The sequence below is a fragment of the Hemibagrus wyckioides genome, linkage group LG09 (assembly GCF_019097595.1).
Source record: "Hemibagrus wyckioides isolate EC202008001 linkage group LG09, SWU_Hwy_1.0, whole genome shotgun sequence".
Lineage (NCBI taxonomy): Eukaryota > Metazoa > Chordata > Actinopteri > Siluriformes > Bagridae > Hemibagrus > Hemibagrus wyckioides.
Genome location: NC_080718.1, coordinates 23,696,183 through 23,715,027, shown reverse-complemented (window position 1 = coordinate 23,715,027; position 18,845 = coordinate 23,696,183). Strand labels below are relative to the sequence as shown.

Sequence of the window (18,845 nt, the reverse complement as noted above, 5' to 3'; positions counted from 1 at the left end):
CTGACAATCATACTACAGTTAGAAGGACGTGATTTAGTATACAAAATGATCAACATCCTTCAAATAGAAAGAATGATTATAAACCAGAGGTGGCATCGATGTGAAGTTGACTGAAAAATAGAATCTCTGAAATACTGATGAATTTCAGATGGACTCCATAAGTCCTTATGATCAATCTTCAACAGAAAAGATTAGGAAAATCTGATCTTTAGTACATAGCAGTTAACATGGTCAGTATCTGCTTAGATTAAAAAAAGTGTTCAGAACCTTGAAAATTAAACACTCAATTTATGGAACATTTACTTTCTGTGTTTTAAGTATTTATTGAAAAAAATCTCTAACATTCAGTTTACTTCCAAAATTACACCTTGCTGTAGTTATATGTATTCTATAAGTGATTTATAAAAGAATTTATGAACGTTAAAGTTAAAACTAAACATATTTTAGCTTCCATTAAATGTCATTTTTTATTGCAATAATTCATTTTTATTTCTATTTCATATACCACACATTTTTTTGTCACATAATGTGTCCCAGCTGTGGTAGCTATATTCCCAACTATTCCTAGGTTATTGTTATTGTAGTTTCTGTGTAAAGTCATCTGTAAAGGTCCCTTGTCTGTAGAATTTCCTTCAGTCAAACATGCCATGTAACTTTCCAGTAAAAATGAGTTGTGGTTGTGTGTGACAAGCACCTGACCAAGCCTGATACACAGCAGTATATAAACTCAGCAACAGCTCTCCATTCAGTGACACACACAAACAGGTACGTACAACACACACACACACACATTTGTATATCATCCTAGCCCTTAGTTAAATCAAGACAGAATGACTCGAAAATAATATATGCACTTAGTTTCACTTTTGTATTTCCTGTTTGCAACAATTCGATCAAAGTGAAACCAGTGAACGAGTGGAACAGGTTGTGAGTAATAGTGCAGAGGAGTGATATTTAGGAGAATGGAAAAAGCTAATCTTATTTATTTAACGTTGTCTTTTTAGCACAGACACAGACCAAGTTTATCTTCTTAGCAGAATGAGGGTTTTGCTTGTTGTCAGCGCTCTCGTGGCTCTGGCCAGTGCAGCCAGCGTCTCTTTGGAGGACCTGGAGTTTCACTCCTGGAAACTGAAATTTGGTGAGAAATCTTCTTAAACTGTGCTCTTGGAGCATTTCATAAAAATATTTTTAGCTAAAAAAAAAACAGTAATATGCACAGTGTACACTTTAAAAATTAAATAATTATAGGGTGGTTATAAATGTTATGTGAAAAGGATCAACTAATTTCAAATACATATTTACTTTAAGTCATTATCTGATAGGTTTAAGAATTGTTTTAAATGGTTATACATATCTGAATTACAGACATACAGAAGCATTTTATTACATTTCCAACATTTCATTTGGTCTATAAACTTTCATTTTCTACTTAGTTCTTAAGGTTAAAGCATATTATTCAGGAACTACAAAAACTATTTATGTAATCGTGTATAAAGAATGTATATCAGTTTCTGTGAGTACTTTAAAGGGGTTAAAGGATTTTATATACTGTGATTCTTATCATTTTGGTATTATTCAATGCCACAGGTCTTGTGTGTGTACATGTGTGCTGTGTGTGCATAAATGTAGGTCTATGGGGATTATACAGATTAATAGAAATTTACTCGTATACAAAATAATGGGAAAAAAAAGAAAACAAAAGTTCAAAACCATTTAAGTGTATTTAATTAACAAATACGCACCTTTCTTATTCAAAGTTTGTCTGAAATAATAAACAGGTTTGCCTCAAACCGGTTGGATTGAAAGTATGAAATTTACATATTCTCTCCATGCTTCATGGACAGCTCTGGTTTCCTCCCTCAGTCCAAAGACACGCATTATAGTTTGATTGATAATTTTAATAATGTTGCCACCATGTTTTGGAGTAGATTCACTGAATGTGTTGTATAATAGTAATTCAGACAATAGATGTTGGCAAAGCTACTCTCCATTAGATGGCCTTTATTCTAATTATTATATTAATTAATTAACATTTTGCATAGAAATTATTCATTAGCATTCCAATTACTGTGTTTTATAGTATAGATTATCCAGGCAGACAACATTATGTCTTTTATATCCCAGCACACATCTTTTATATACCAGACATACAGAGTTCATTGCTGCTGTGTTTAAGCATGTTGAAATAGTGTGTTGTTTTTCCTAGGTAAAATCTATGAGTCTGTAGAGGAGGAGTCTCAGCGTAAGAATACATGGCTAGAAAATCGCAAGCTTGTTCTGGTTCACAACATGCTGGCTGACCAGGGCATTAAGAGCTACAGACTTGGCATGACCTACTTTGCAGACATGGTAATTAAAATAGACCAAATCTTTTGTATAACCTCTGTATAAGCCTTGCTTGTTCTGATGCATAACCATTGCTTATGGATAGACAAGTATGTGCCCTTACAAGTGAAATGCAGTAATTTCTTTCCACCATTTCTCTGTCTAATAGAGCAACCTGGAATACAGACAGACTGTGTTTAAGGGCTGCCTGGGAGCCTTCAACAGGACCAAGAGACACAGTTCAGTAACATTCCTCCGACAGGCAATAGGAGCTGTTCTGCCAGATACTGTGGACTGGAGGGAAAAGGGCTATGTCACTGATGTTAAAGACCAGAAGCGTTGTGGCTCTTGCTGGGCCTTCAGTGCGGTAAGAGGAAACAAAAGAGTTTGAACTAATGATTATATAGCAAACCATTTTAATTCAGTACAAGACAAGTATACTTTCTAATATACTTGCCCTTGCCTTGCACCACTGCCACTTAACCTTTAATTCCCTTGAGTAAAAAGTTCCATGATGCTCCACAACCCTACCTTCATCCCCATTTGTCATCTTCTAAATGTTTGGTGTCTTTCACAAGACAATCATATGTTTTCTATTCTGCTTCAATCAATCATCTCTCAGACAGGGGCACTGGAGGGTCAGACATTCAGAAAAACTGCGCAACTGGTGTCACTCAGCGAGCAGCAGCTGGTAGACTGCTCTGGAAAAACTGGTAACCTTGGCTGTAATGGAGGCTGGATGGACTGGGCATTTGAATACGTAATAGAAAATGGGGGACTGGACACAGAAGACTCCTACCCTTATGAAGCCAAGGTGGGTGGAAAACTTAAACAAATTAATATGGAGAGCATCCACATTTATTTGACCCCATAGTTGGATTCTTTGGGTCTTTGTTAGTTCTTTAATAAATGTGTATTTTCCCCTCTCTTTCTAACTGCAGGATGGACCTTGCAGATATAATCCAGCTAGTGTCGGAGCCACTTGCACTGGCTATGTGGACATAAACGCTCAAGATGAGAGTGCTTTGCTGGAAGCTGTGGCCACCATCGGACCCATTTCTGTCGCAATAGATGCAGGCCACATATCCTTCCAGCTCTATGAATCAGGTGAGTCTCACACAATCATTACTAAATGCTCTATGACTACAACATCATATATATTTATATACCTTGGGGAAGTTCTATGAATATTCTGAGACATTAGGATTTCCTATACTTTATTTGATTCACTACATACAAAATTACTAAGTGATTACTAACTAATCTTAATTATTGCTTCAATGGATTTAGGTGTCTATGATGAACCTGACTGTAGCAGCACTGAGCTGGACCATGGTGTCCTGGCTGTTGGTTATGGGACTGAGGATGGACAGGATTATTGGCTGGTGAAGAACAGGTAAAGTAAAACAAAACACAACAAATCACATATTAAAATTGTGCACCCACATTAAGCAATAAATTGTACACTAACTTTAAAATTGTATTTCACAGCTGGGGTCTTACATGGGGACATAAGGGCTATATCATGATGTCAAGAAACAAGAATAACCAGTGTGGTATTGCCACAAAAGCCAGCTATCCTCTGGTTTAAACTATGAGACACATATCAGAAACCTTATTTTCCCTTTTCATTATCACCTTGTTAAAGATGATCTTTTTTGACTGCAAATTATTTATCAATAAATTTGTTCTGATCGTACTTAATATGTCTGAATGTGAACCAGTTTGATTTGAAATGATCAATGTTCGTGCAACCCTTTATAACCCTGAATAAATTCACCACTATGAAATACTGTAGTCAGTACAGTCTACAGTCAGGAGACTGTGGTACCATACATTACCTGAAGATCAAGGCAGGAACAAAAACAAGTTTAACCCTGTTACCTAACTTATACATGGAAAGTGAATAAAGAAATACATTTAAGTATGCCACATTTGTGTATTTGTTCATTATTTTCTAGAAGTTGATGCATTCAATCCTCCTAGTTACCTAAGAGTGAAATGCAGCCATTATCTGCAATTTAAGATGGATTAACCTATAGGTTCATTTTTGTTTGAAGTAGATTAAGACAGTTTTAGTTACAAGATTCACAATAATAATATTACAATGGCTAAATACAACCCTAATCATGACTTGCTGTTGCGGGTCAAAGGAATCTAAATGAATTTCTATTAATGACTGAATGAGTGCTTTAGAGAGGGTTACTGTACATGAGGACATACATAAAATACTGAAATGACATTTGTATCAGCTCCTCTACCTAAACATGCAATTGGATATTTTAGGAATGATATCAAGCATCCAGATGCCTATATTCAGTGTTTTTAGGGGTGTCTGGGATCCTTCAACAGGACAAAGAGACACAGTGCAGCTGTACTGTACTCTACAAGGGCTGTTCTTCCAAACACTGTGGAATGAAAGGACAAGGGCTATGTGACAGGCCGCAGTGTGACTCTTGCTGAGCCTTTAGTGCAGGAGAACAGTGTCCAGTGTCATTTGAGTAAAAATTATGAATATAAAAATATTGAATATATATAAAGCCTTATTAACAAAGGCTTTCACTGTGTTAATAAGTTTATACCACAGAGATTTGCCCATGATAACAATGTTTCATTTATTAACCATTAACACTGAATAATAAGCTAAAGTTATATCCACCATTATAATAATCATTTTGTTAAACAATCTGTTTTTTTTTTGTTTGTTTTTTTTAAATCTACAGTCTCAGTTAGATTCAAGCATTCAGTATGGTATAATATACTGTATATTATTATAAATGTACAGTTTATGCTAATTTTATGACTGCTTTTAAAATAATCAATAAATTCTTTTTCTTTTCGCTTTTTCGTGCCTTGAGTATCTTTTTTTATTTTTATTTTTTTATTTTTAGAAAACATTATAAGCAATTCTCATTGGTTTAACATATAATTACAATGTAAAATAATAATAATAAGTATGAGGAATAGTAATAGTGATGCTTTGCATAGCAAGCACCACTAAATATACACCTTCCCTTAAAACCTACGTGTTTCTTCCTACAAACAAATACATTTTAGCCAACAGTTTGAAGTAGGAGGAAACCAACATTGCAATTCAAAGACACTGCAGTCTGCACAATATGAGTTGAATATTAATATGTGACAGGGTTCATATGCTGAAATTCCTATAAAAATACAACGCTAGTACAAAGTGTTGTAACTAAAAATCATTTTAACAGTCTTAATATTTCTATCTTAAACCTTCTATGGAATGGGTGCTGTGAAACGGAGATAGATAATCATAATGGATACCTCTCACAAGTGTGGTGCAGCAGATTTGCAGGAGGCATGTGGGATTACAAGAACAAAAGGCAGTCTGGCTAGTTCTCAGTCCTGAGACGCTGTCATATCTGAATATACTCAGACCAGTTTGGCAGGAGGTCTGGACTATGCTCTCGTTTGCACATGGAAGCTACTCAATTAGGTTTACATGTGGCTTGTTTTATTGCAGATGAGTCACCTGACTGTTTGGAAGTGTGGCACCTGCACCAGTGCTGGTTCTACAGTTCTGGAAAGGTTTGGCCATGCATAAGTAGACCTCTTTCCCAAGGCTAAGTTGACTTACGGTTGAGGTTTAGTCAAAGGCCCTGTGGGTCTCGTCCAACTCACAACTGACCCTTAGTTCTGCTTGTGGCCGTAAACTTGCCAGCAGAGCAAGGGTTCCCACTGTGACTCTATTGTGAGACTATTGTGGGGAATGCCCTGGTGAATTGCTCATTACTGTCACAGATGCAATTAACAGCAAGTATGGCATCCCAGGATAGACTGTCTGAGCCTGTGGATTTGCATCCATGACAAGTTGGTGTCTGCAACTTAGCAGTCCAATAAACAATCTTTTATCAAGGCTTTGTACACTGTCAGATGGAAGTGGTATGCACCCGGGTTAGTAGAGCTGATGTCCAGCAAAGTGCCTACAGTGTTAGTCTAGTTCAGTGGTGGGCCATGCATTTCACACCTAGGCCTTCACTGGTGTCCTTTCTGAATTAATCCACCTCTATACCATCATTATGATGCCACGGCAATAGATACTAATCAACCGTTAAATAGCAAAGTAAAAAAGAAATTAGGCTACAGTATTTCACACCTCACAAGGAATAGTCAATTTTATTCACAGTCCGCACTGAAAATGCATTTGTGAGGATGTCTGCGACCAAATCGATTTCTTCTCCTCTGTCAGCCATTGTGAGTTAAAATATATATATTTTATTTTGTTTGTGCGGTTCGCTGCCTCTGACTACTCCAGTTATCCAATCAATGGACGGGAAATTGCTGACATAATTGTATGCCTGCTAGATGGCCCCAGTGCTGCCAACTCGAAATCTGATTGGTTAATGTAACAATTTCATTGCCACTTATTTTAAGCTCCGGGCGCCTGCACTATTGATTCTGTAGGCCTTAAGGCAGATTTCTTTCACCCTGGCAACACATGATGTCAGCCACTGGCTGAAATATGATTGGATGAATACTCTTATCATAAATATACACTACTGGAAGCAGCGCAACCAAGAGAAAAGCTATGAAATGTAGAGAATAGACTATTGGGACTAATTTAATACACATTCATGGAAAAATATATTAAATATATTAAAATGCAAGTCAGTGATTCAGATCACTGCTGTTTAGGCCAACAGAGAAGGCCTTGCTGGAACTGATGGCCCACCATTGGTCTAGTTACTGAACTACTGGACACCTGTCATGTCAGGAATGCAAAAAAACCTTGTGGTAAAGTATACGCAGGTTTTAAACACTGCCCCTGCTGTTTAAGAGGGTGAAATGGAACAATAGTTATGAATGTAACTATTAAATCTAGTAAGCACTCAAGTAGGTTCCAGGAACTGAACACTTGTCAGTTATCTGTTTCACAGAAACACAATCACATTCATAGGTAGCTTTACCAAGTTACCAAAATAATATGGATATTTACAAAAAGAAACAGGTAAAGATGTGTATATATCTGTGTATATATCTGTGTATACATTTTCCAGTACAGTAGGGTTAAGATTCTGGATTAACTCTGGCCTGCATATTTTTGCTTTTATTTTCCTGCTCTTCTCCTGCTTCAGCTACACCTGAGACAGAAATAAAGATCTCTTATGGTCTTGTCCACCTGACTGTGGAATCATCCGATGTTAAATTATGCAATTTCTGCAATAAATGTGTGTACGTTTAACTACTAGGTGTGTAGCCTTGTGTGTGTGTGTGTGTGTGACAAACACCTGATCTGAGCCATGACACAGTAGCATATAAACTCAAGAAACCCATGACTACTCTCCATCCATAGAGAGCACAACAGAAGCAGGTATGTACCACCTATACCTAGATAAACATTTTGTGAATTGGCTTTGCACAGATTAACTATTTTGATTTTAACAAACCAGCAACTCGGGTTAATCAGTCAGTTGTATTTCATGACTGTTGTTTGGAAAGGGATGCAAGTTTGAGGGAGTGAAAACTAAAATTGAATCTTTTATTCTGCTCTCTTCCTTCTACTTAGAACAGAGAACATCTCAATATTTGCAAAATGAGGGTTTTGATTGCCATCACTGCTCTCGTGGCTCTGGCCAGTGCAGCCAGTATCTCTTTGGAAGACCTGGAGTTTCATTCCTGGAAACTGAAGTTTGGTGAGAAATATTCTCATGCATCAAATTCTCAATAACTTGTCGTAAACATTTAAAAAGGATGGGTAAGAACAAGAATTAACGGTTATTGCTACCACTATTTTACCCACAGCAACACAAAGCATTCAAAGTGCTCCAAATATCTAAAACCGATTAAGAAGAAAAAGGGATGCACTATTTTTATTTTGTCATGTTGAGTTAACTTTTCTTATTTCTCATAGGTAAGAGCTATATGTCTGTGGAGGAGGAGGCTCGGCGTAAGATGACCTGGCTAGAAAATCGCAAACTGGTTCTGGTACACAACATGCTGGCTGACCAGGGCATTAAGAGCTACAGACTTGGCATGACCTACTTTGCAGACATGGTGAGAAGATCTATCTATCTATCTATCTATCTATCTATCTATCTATCTATCTATCTATCTATCTATCTATCTATCTATCTATCTATCTATCTATCTATCTATCTATCTATCTATCTATTTAAATTTCACTGCATCTCTTTCTCTAACAGGATAACCAGGAATACAGACAGTCTGCATTTAAGGGCTGCCTGGGAGCCTTCAACAAGACAAAGAAACACAGTGCAGCTACATTTCTCCGACAGGCAGGAGGAGCTGTTCTGCCAGATACAGTGGACTGGAGGGATAAGGGCTATGTGACTGATGTTAAGGACCAAAAGGCATGTGGTTCTTGCTGGGCCTTCAGTGCGGTAAGGGCAGACTTGACATTCGGTTATGATAAATCAGTGCGAAATTTAACACTGTTATATTATACCCTGGTGCGAATAACCTGTCTGTTATCTTTTTGCCCGGTTCTCTATCATCTGTCCTCTCTTAGACAGGGTCACTGGAAGGTCAGACATTTAGGAAGACAGGGAAACTGGTGTCACTGAGTGAACAGCAGTTAGTGGACTGCTCCTGGGAATACGGCAACATGGGCTGCAGCGGTGGCTTGATGGATCAAGCTTTTGATTACATTAAGGACAACAAGGGAATTGACACAGAGGACTCCTACCCTTATGAAGCCACTGTGAGTGGAACATGAATTTATTGGCATCTCAAACATTTTGTGTTATTGCTTAAAATCCTTGCTTTTTGCAGGATGAAAGATTATTATTAAAACAATTATTTATTTAACCAGCAAGCCCACATTTCTCCAGTATTCAGTAATATACAATAAGAACAAAATGCCCTATTTCTCATTATTGACAGGATGGGGACTGCAGGTTTAAGCCAGCATCTGTGGGAGCCACCTGCACAGGCTATGTGGATATAACCACTGAAGATGAGAATGCCCTACAGGAAGCTGTAGCAACCATCGGACCCATTTCTGTCGCTATCGATGCAGGCCACACATCCTTCCAGCTCTATGAATCTGGTGAGTATCACACGTACATCCTAAACCAGTCCTGTGTAACTAACCATTTCTTACTGATCTTTCCAGAACATTATAAATGCTATGGTATAGTAGTTTATATTTTTTGGCACGAATGAAATTAAAATGATTATATAATGTTGGAATTGATTTAAGGAATCTACAGTGAGCCTGAATGTAGCAGCATTGACTTGGATCATGGTGTCCTGGCTGTTGGTTATGGCAAGGATAATGGAAAAGACTACTGGCTGGTCAAGAACAGGTAAAAAGAACCCCACCAATTTTTTAATTATATTCAAATTGATATGGAAAGATATTCAGACTCTTCTGGCTTATTATGACTTTATTTTGAAAGATAAAACTCTAAACATATGGTTGGGAAAAGTTTATAATTTGGCCCACCCAATAATTTTGAGCAGGTGACGTGTCCATGTGTTCACATAAATGCTGATGAATACGTTTAAGAGTTTTTATGTGCTACTGAACAATTATGATTTAGCTCACTTCACATTGTGTTGAGTGTCTTCTGGCCTGTTACCTAAAATGAGTTTGACGCCCCTGATCTACACTGTAAAACATTTCCTGGTAGGTAAACTTAGAAATGAAAGTTTAGAAATGCCTTCAAACCATGAGTACTCAACTTAAAAATAATCTATGCTTCAACATACTTGTAGTCCATTTTTGAAAACTTATAAACCTGAGTTCAATACCCAAAATTGGTGTTAAAGAGAATAAACAAGTTTACATAGCTTCATCATGTTATAAAGTGTAAAGGCTCAGAGGGACTTTTGGAAATAACATTACAGTATTTCTATTCCTATTCCTATTTTCTATTTTTCCATTCCTATTTAAAACAACTCACTTTTGTTTTTGTTTTTTACAGCTGGGGTCTCGATTGGGGTGACAAAGGCTATATCAAGATGTCCAGGAACAAGAATAACCAATGTGGCATTGCCACAGCAGCCAGCTATCCTCTGGTTTGAAGGTGTGTATAATAAAATGCACAATAAAAATCAATGTTGAAACAGCTATTTATATTTGAAGTAATTTAACTGCCATTAAAAGATTTTAATCTATTCAATGTACATCAATGTCAGCTACATTAACAAACATTTTACATAACTAACTGTATAAAGTCTTATTAATTGTTGCTTTTCTACAGGTGGGTGAAGAACGTCCATCTGCAGCATCTACATGATCTGTACTGATGTAACAAACTGCACAGCTGAATCTGTGTAAAAATACAGTAATTCTTTTTTTTTTTTGGTGTCTGTCATAGCCAAACCTTATTTTCTACTCTTTTATTTGGTGGGCAGAAAGCATGGTTTGAAGACAAAAATATACATGAATGGAATAAATGGAATACAAAATAATGGAAATGTATGAAAACACTGGACATTCTTCCTACAAGAAAATAATAATAATAAATGATGAATTAAGTAGAAGATGTGTCATGTCACTTTTGATGCACACTAGTTGACCTTATTTAATGCTTATTTAATATTATATTTAAATTAATTATTTATTTAATTTAATTATTAATGCATTCAGGCTCAATATCATTCAACTACAAGCACCTAATCAACAATACTACATTTCTGCACTTAAAATAAATGGTGTTAATATGAATGTGAAAACTTTAGGCAGCAGTTATTCTGACACTACTGGCACTGGTGCTTTTAAATTCAGCTTTACTTGAGTGATCCTTTTGCCTTTTGTTTTTCTTTCCAAAGTAATATATTATTTCATAAATTATGGTATTAAATGGACAGATTATCTTAGCATAATAGAATGATTCCCTTTAGTCTTTTGTTTTCTTTAAGTTGTTACAGAGTAGATAGAAATTGGACCATTACCAAGGCACAAGTTAAACATCTGATCTCAGTAATGTAATTCCTCTTTAACATAATCTGTATAATCAGCATGCAAAACCATAGCAATATTTGTACAGAATTATTTATATGTATGCAGAACTTCATGCTTAAAATTTGGGTTTGGTTTTAGTCATTGCAGCAAGTGATAAAAAAGATGCATACATCAGAAAACTAGGAAACCAGTACTTAAAAGGAAATTAAAAAAAAATAACTAATGAATAAATTAAAAATATCAGCTATGACTAATTAACTACCATGGTTACACAAAATACTGACTATGTAGTGAAAATGGCAAGCCTAAAAAATGCCAAAAATGCAGCAGAATATGGACAATGTTCAATATGTACTGTAAAATTTAAAAAATAAAAACAAGATAAATAAGTGCAAAAAAGAACAACCAGTATGGTATTGCTTATAATGCATGCCCTTTTATACATTGTGCTGGACACGGACACACACACACACACACACACACAACACACACACGCACAAAAACTGAGAACTGTGTTCCCAATGAGAACTGAACTGTGCTGGACACAGACACACACACACAACTGAGAACTACTCTCAACAGAGAACTATACTGTGCTAGACGTCCAGTAAATACATTACTAAAAAACTGTCTGAGATTCTCATGTAATTTTCTTCTTTGCTGCCAAGGACAAACAATCTACTCCTTACTATACTTTACTGCTCATTATTTTAACATACAACGATGCTTAATTTGTTTATTCAAAAGAGAAAAGAGGTGGAGACTAACAAGAAAGCTATAGATCAAAAGATATAACACTGCAGTATATAGGGGCAGGAAATCCACAATTCTCCACTCATAGATGAACTCAAGATTCATGAAACGTGAGGTATGTACAAGATACACCTGTATATACATTAAGTATATTGCTATGATCAGATAATTTTTAATTTATTTAAAGGGAAAAGGGTATGAGTCAGAGTGTATAGATAGAATTAATAGAATTAAGAAATCAAATCTTTACAAAAAACAGAAATGTGGATTTTCTTATTATTTGCAGAATGAAGGTTTTGCTTGTTGTTATCACTCTTATGGCTCTGGCCAGTGCAGCTAGTGTCTCTCTCGAAGATCTGGAGTTTCAAGCCTGGAAATTAAAGTTTGGTGAGAAAGTTCTTATGTTTAAATTAAACTTTCAGACAAGCCCCCAAAAATCTGTTTGTAAGAAGGAAACAAAGTAAGCAATGTATTTGGCTTTTTAAGATTTAGTTATGTTTTGACTTGGTTGGAAAATGTTGTCATGCTAAGTTATCTTTTCTTTTTTCTCATAGGGAAGCGCTATAAGTCTGTGGAGGAGGAAACTCAGCGTAAGATGACTTGGCTAGAAAATCGCAAACTGGTTCTGGTACACAACATGCTGGCTGACGAGGGCATTAAGAGCTACAGACTTGGCATGACCTACTTTGCAGACATGGTGAGAAGGAAACATTTAACATTTACATATATATATATATATATATATATATATATATATAGAGAGAGAGAGAGAGAGAGAGAGAGAGAGAGAGAGAGAGAGATAGATAGATAGATAGATAGATAGATAGATAGATAGATAGATAGATAGATAGATAGATAGATAGATAGATAGATAGATAGATCTGTGAATCTATAAACAACGTACAGTAGGTTCTCATATGACCCACCATATGTACACTACCAGTCAAACGTTTGGACACACCTTTTAATTAAATGTTTTTTGTTTAGGGATTTCTTTTCTACATTCTTGAACAATACTGGAGATTTCAAAACTATGAAATAACACACATGGACTTAAGTGATCCATATGTAATGACAACAAAAAACAGTCAGTTGTTATTTTAAGACACGAAGGTCAGGTGTTCTGGAATAGTTCTTGCAAGAACAGTATTGTCAAGTGCATTTGCAAAACCCATCAAGCACCATGATGAAACTGGCTCACATGAAGACCATCCCAGTAAAGCAAGACCAAAACTTACCTCTGCTGCAGAGGAGAAGTTCATTTAGAGTGACCAGCCTCAGAAATCACCAATTAACAGCACCTCAGATTAGAGGCGTTATGAAGGCTTTACAGAGCATCAGTAGCAGACATATCTCAATATCAACTGTTCAAACGAGGTTATTGTGTATTTCGGCCGCCTTCAGCATTGTTTTACAATGTAGAAAGAAATAAACATCAGGAAAGACCATGGAATTAGAAGATGTGTCCAAACTTTTGACTGGTAGTGTATGTGGTATGAGGAAATGAGGTAGTCTCTGGTATTCCACTAGGGGGCAAAATAGATTAATAAACTCTTTTGACAAAATGTGAACAATGTGTAAATATTTACTAGCAAGAAAATAAATTGACTCCATTTCGATTTCCAAAACAATGAGTGGGTTTTTACATCATTGGGTGTGAAAACATATACATATATAAACTTTTACACTTTTTATTTTTATTTTTTATTTGCTTACTATTTTACAAATTATTTTGATTCCATTCCACTTCAATCTTCTGAACTACATATACAAAAGTAATTATTTTAATGGGAAGTTCACATAACTGGGTATAAATTTAAAGCATTTGGTAGACACCCTAATCAAGAGTGAGATACTTTTTATACAAACGAGGGTTAAGGGCCTTACTCAGAGGCAGCTTGGTGGACCTGTGATTTAAACAACCTCCTGATCAGTAGCCCAACACCTTAACCACTGAGCTACCACTTCCGTGACAAGGACAAAGAGGTTATTGAATTAAAAAATGCACCAAAAAGACATCCTTTTCATGTCTGCTCTTTTGGAACAATCAGAAAACAAGAATTAAACTTTTTTTTTTTACAAATCCATCTCAAACAGAGTAATCAAGAATACAGACAGACTGTGTTTAAGGGCTGCCGGGGATCCTTTAATAGGACCAAGAAACACAGTGCAGCTACATTACACCGACAGGCAGGAGGAGCTGTTCTGCCAGATACTGTGGACTGGAGGGAAGAGGGCTATGTGACTGAGGTTAAAGACCAGCAGCAGTGTGGCTCTTGCTGGGCCTTCAGTGCGGTAAGAAGAAAGAGGAAAACATGATTTATTGATTATACTGCAAATAATTTTCATTTATTACAATACAATTTCACATTCTAATATACCTGCCCTTCCACTGCCATTTAGAGAAAATAGTCCCATGTTGCTCCTCAACACTTCCTTCATCTCCTTTTGCCGTCTCTTAAATTGATCCTGCCTCTAACAAGACAGTTGCTTGTTATGTATTCTCCTTGCATCAATCCTCTCTCAGGTCGTGACAGGGGCGCTGGAGGATCAGACCTGGTAGTCTGCTTATTAACGTTTGGGAATGTTAGTTGCCAGTTTGGCTGCATGGATAGTGCCTTTGTGGCAGCACTATAGGTCTTTTGTCCTCTTTTAGACAGGGGCACTGGAAGGTCAGACATTTAGGCAAACTGGAAAGCTGATTTCGCTGAGTGAGCAACAGTTGGTGGACTGCTCAATGGAGAACTATGGTTGCAGTGGAGGCTGGATAGATGAAGCCTTTGAGTACGTTATTTCCAACAATGGAATTGACACAGAGGAGTCCTACCCTTATGAAGCCATAGTGAGTAGGCCAAAAATACACATAAATAGTTTTAGCATAGTACATTTTTGTAGAAAAATGTACTATTTGTATGAGGTAGTTATTTATTAAACCAGCTAGCTAGGTAACATGACGTTTGAAGGTTCTCTTTCTTTGTAGGATGGATACTGCAGATTTAATCCAGCCACTGTGGCAGCTACTTGCACTGGCTATGTATATGTACCCAGTGGAGATGAGTATGCTCTAAAGTGTACCGTGGCCACTGTTGGACCCATTTCTGTTGCCATAGACGCAAGTTTGAGTACCTTCCAGTTATATCATTCTGGTGAGTCTCACTCAAATGAACATTTTTATAAAAAAAAAAAAACAGTATCATCTCATGTTACCAGTAAGTATTTGTCCGTACTTTACTGATTAAAAACGTTCATAATTGATTGCATAATGTTGTTGATTGAATATTAAATGATTCATTAAAGGTATCTATGATGAGCCAATGTGCAGCAGCATTCACCTGAATCATGCTGTCCTGGTTGTTGGTTATGGTACAGAAGACTGGATATGGCAAGACTTCTGGCTGGTTAAGAACAGGTAACTTCTTTAGCTACAGGTGATGAGAATATTATATAAGAAAATAAAGTTATAAGATACAAGTATTTACCCACATTAATCCCTCACTGACTTTTATATACAGCTGGAGTGAAAACTGGGGTGAAAATGGCTATATCAGGATGTCAAGGAACAAGTTTAACCAGTGTGGCATTGCTACAAATGCCGTCTACCCACTGGTTTAAAGGTGTGTACAATAACTATCTGTGATGAGGTGGCTAATAAGGGATTTTTAAATGAATTAAAATTGAAAACTGACAATGAAATCTAATCGAGTTTTTGAAATAAAATATAAAATCTAGCTTAAGTGTCCATATCTACTACCTTAACAATAACTGCAAAAATATGAATAATTTATGCTTTTCTGCAGGTGGGTGAAATACTACTCCAAGGCCAAGAGCTTCGCATTTTTATAGCTTTTAATAACTTTCCTTTTCCTTTCTGATTCATTTCTAAATAATCTACGGATTTCTTGAAAATTCTTTGACTATATCTCTTTGTCCATGGTATTTAATGGCCATTTTGGCTTAAATTAAATAAATTGCATGCATGTCTTACTCTTAAATGGTATGAGTGTGTTTAATAAATGGTAATTTCTCACGTGGTGCCAAAAGTCTTCCTTTACCTGTAACACCTTCAGTTTTACCCGAGTCAAGGAATTGAAAGTCATTAAATGTAGTTTAAACATTATAGTTATGTCCCTATGGCATCTCCATGGTTGGTCCTGATCCATGACTTGACCTCAGTCTGTTTTAATGTTATTACTTGCATCAGCAAAAGCTTGCAGAAAAGACAGTCCTTCGATTCTGTATTGCACAGCTTGTCAATTTTACTGAATTTTAGGCCAAGGCATTAAGCCTGCTTCTTGTGAACTTATTTCAATGGAAATCACTCTGATGTAATATCTGTTGCCTCTTTTGAGTCAGCTTGTTCAGAGATCATAAGGTCACTGTACACAATTCTTCAGTGGCAGTCATTTCCGTATTCTGCAGCACTGGTCACTGGCAGGATTGGCCAGAATTGTTGGTTAAAAACACATCTTTAAAGTTGATGATCAGAGATCAAGGTGGATGGAAATCTAATGCCCAAGTCAATGATTCAACTCGTTGCATGTTATTTGCATGTGTAGATTATGAAACTTTAGTTCTGTGCATTCACAAAACTTACTCCAAACTTCCAAGCTTGATTTTTAAAAAAGCATTGCAGAGTCTAGGAGTTGAGTTTCTTGTTCCTTGGAAGAACTAGAGGGATTACACATTTATGGAGCAAGCAATTAACAAGAAATTAATTTTCATATGTGTGGGAAAAAACATGACTACATGACTTGATTTTTTAAGAATTTTTTAACGTTTTTTAACAATGCTCACACTCAAAAAATCTGAAAACGACATAATTTACCTTTCTTAAATTAAAATGAATTAAAATGTCTTAACATATGTCTGCAAAAATTACTGCTGATGTCTATTGAATTTTAATTTTTATTTCAGCTTTTCCTGGTGAAATATTTTTGTATTTCCTTTTTATTTGGAAATCAACTTATGATTAGGTTCCAGCCAACATTGCAAGGTGGGGCCCATGTGGGCACCATATGGGCTTGAAACATGGGCCCTAGATGGGTTTGTCCGCGGGTTTCATGTGGGCCCCATCTAAATTAGTCCATATAGAATAGAATTTATATTTATAGCCCAACACCTTAACTGCTGAGCTACCACCATTAAAGATGACACTCATCTTTAATATCTTTAACACACTCAGTTAATCTAGACAAAGGTGTGTACAATAACTGGTTACCAGTTTACACTGGTTTATACCAGTTTACATTGGTTTATACCAGTTCATACAGGTTTATACCGGTTTACACTGGTTTATACCAGTTTATACAGGTTTATACTGGTTTATACTCTTTCGCATACATGTGCTCACACAAACACACACACACAGACACACAAACTCACACACACAGACACACAAACACACACACACACACACACACTCTCGCACGAAACCCCTGCTGCAAAAAAATTAATGCTGGTTAGTGCTGGTTTACACTGGTTTATACCAGTTTATATGAGTTTGTGCTGGTTTATACCAGCTTACACCAATTTATACCAGGAAGGGCAGGTATATTAGAATGTGAAATTGTATTGTAATAAATGAAAATTATTTGCAGTATAATCAATAAATCATGTTTTCCTGTTTCTCCTTACTGCACTGAAGGCCCAGCAAGAGCCACACTGCTGCTGGTCTTTAACATCAGTCACTTTTCCCTCCAGTCCAAAGTATCTGGCAGAACAGCGCCTCCTGCCTGTCGGTGTAATGTAGCTGCACTGTGTTTCTTGGTCCTATTGAAGGATCCACAGGCAGCCCTTAAACACAGTCTCCATGTATTCCTGGTTACGCTGTTTGAGATGGATTTGTAAAAAAGTTTAATTCTTGTTTTCTGATTGTCCCCAAAGAGCAGAAGTGAAAAGGCTGTCTTTCTAGTGCATATTTTAATTCAATAACCTCTTTGTCCTTGTCAGAGAAGTGATAGCTCAGCAGTTAAGGTGTTGGGCTACTGATCAGAAGGTTGTGAGTTTAAATCCCAGGTCCCAGGCCTCTGAGTAAGGTCCTTAACCCTCAGTTGTATAAAAGGTATGCATGTCACTCTTGATAAGGGCATCTGCCAAATGCTGTAAATGTATGCCCACTTATGTGAACTAACCATAAAAATATTTTTTTTGTATATGTAGCCTGGCATATTGAAGTGGAAAAGAATCAAAAGAATTTGTAAAATAGTAAGCAAATAAAAAATGTGAAGGTTTAGGATATATATTTCACATTTATGCTTAACTATTGTAGAAAACTACATGGAGTCAATTTATCTTCTTTCTGGTAAATATTTACACATTATTAACATTTTGTCGATAGCTAGGTTTATTAATCTATTTTGCCCCCTAGTGGAATACCAGAGACTAGAGACGAGAGACCAAAATCTTTTCATTCAGGTGTAATCCACAAGATAAAAATTATTTCCAGTACAGGTTCCCACATACCAGTTTACACTGGTTTATACCAGTTTATACCGGTTTACACTGATTTATACTGGCTTATACCAGTTTACACTGGTTTATACCAGTTTATACTGGTTTATCATTATTACGGGCATTATTGGAGCCCTGCGCCTAGCCTTCCACTCTATCGGTAACCCCCAGCTCTTCTTGTTGGTGCAATTAACGAGAAATGAATTTTTTCATGTGTGTGTGGAAAAAAGAAACTACATGACTTGATTTTTTAAGTAATACAATGCTCACACTCTCACTACTGTGGTGTTAAAGAAAACATAAAATGAGTTAAAATGTGTTAATATATTTATGCAAAAAGTACTGCTGATGTCTATTGAATTGGTATTTCCATGTCAGCTTTTCCTAGTGAAATGTTTTTGTTTTTTTCCTTTTCTTG

General features: G+C 36.3%; 2 protein-coding genes across 2 annotated transcripts in view; both read left to right on the top strand.

Annotated features, from left to right (window-relative positions):
- The window catches only part of LOC131359908 (uncharacterized), a 28,587-nt gene that overhangs the window by 4,529 nt on the left and 5,213 nt on the right, over window positions 1-18,845 (top strand). Inside the window, exons 8-30 of the mRNA XM_058400055.1 lie at window positions 1,005-1,138; window positions 2,207-2,349; window positions 2,495-2,692; window positions 2,948-3,139; window positions 3,267-3,432; window positions 3,616-3,721; window positions 3,817-3,910; window positions 7,646-7,663; window positions 7,859-7,985; window positions 8,204-8,346; window positions 8,496-8,693; window positions 8,822-9,013; window positions 9,196-9,361; window positions 9,515-9,620; window positions 10,242-10,340; window positions 10,521-10,559; window positions 12,264-12,364; window positions 12,532-12,674; window positions 14,075-14,272; window positions 14,634-14,819; window positions 14,958-15,123; window positions 15,275-15,386; window positions 15,490-15,583. Of these exons, the coding sequence (XP_058256038.1) occupies window positions 1,005-1,138; window positions 2,207-2,349; window positions 2,495-2,692; window positions 2,948-3,139; window positions 3,267-3,432; window positions 3,616-3,721; window positions 3,817-3,910; window positions 7,646-7,663; window positions 7,859-7,985; window positions 8,204-8,346; window positions 8,496-8,693; window positions 8,822-9,013; window positions 9,196-9,361; window positions 9,515-9,620; window positions 10,242-10,340; window positions 10,521-10,559; window positions 12,264-12,364; window positions 12,532-12,674; window positions 14,075-14,272; window positions 14,634-14,819; window positions 14,958-15,123; window positions 15,275-15,386; window positions 15,490-15,583 (3,121 nt within the window). The remainder of the gene's footprint in view (window positions 1-1,004; window positions 1,139-2,206; window positions 2,350-2,494; window positions 2,693-2,947; window positions 3,140-3,266; window positions 3,433-3,615; window positions 3,722-3,816; window positions 3,911-7,645; window positions 7,664-7,858; window positions 7,986-8,203; window positions 8,347-8,495; window positions 8,694-8,821; window positions 9,014-9,195; window positions 9,362-9,514; window positions 9,621-10,241; window positions 10,341-10,520; window positions 10,560-12,263; window positions 12,365-12,531; window positions 12,675-14,074; window positions 14,273-14,633; window positions 14,820-14,957; window positions 15,124-15,274; window positions 15,387-15,489; window positions 15,584-18,845) is intronic.
- LOC131359302 (procathepsin L-like) lies at window positions 873-4,956 on the top strand. The gene is made up of 7 exons (XM_058399063.1): window positions 873-1,138; window positions 2,207-2,349; window positions 2,495-2,692; window positions 2,948-3,139; window positions 3,267-3,432; window positions 3,616-3,721; window positions 3,817-4,956. Exons 1-7 carry the CDS (start codon window positions 1,039-1,041, stop codon window positions 3,914-3,916), a joined length of 1,005 nt encoding a protein of 334 aa, XP_058255046.1. The 5' UTR covers window positions 873-1,038; the 3' UTR covers window positions 3,917-4,956.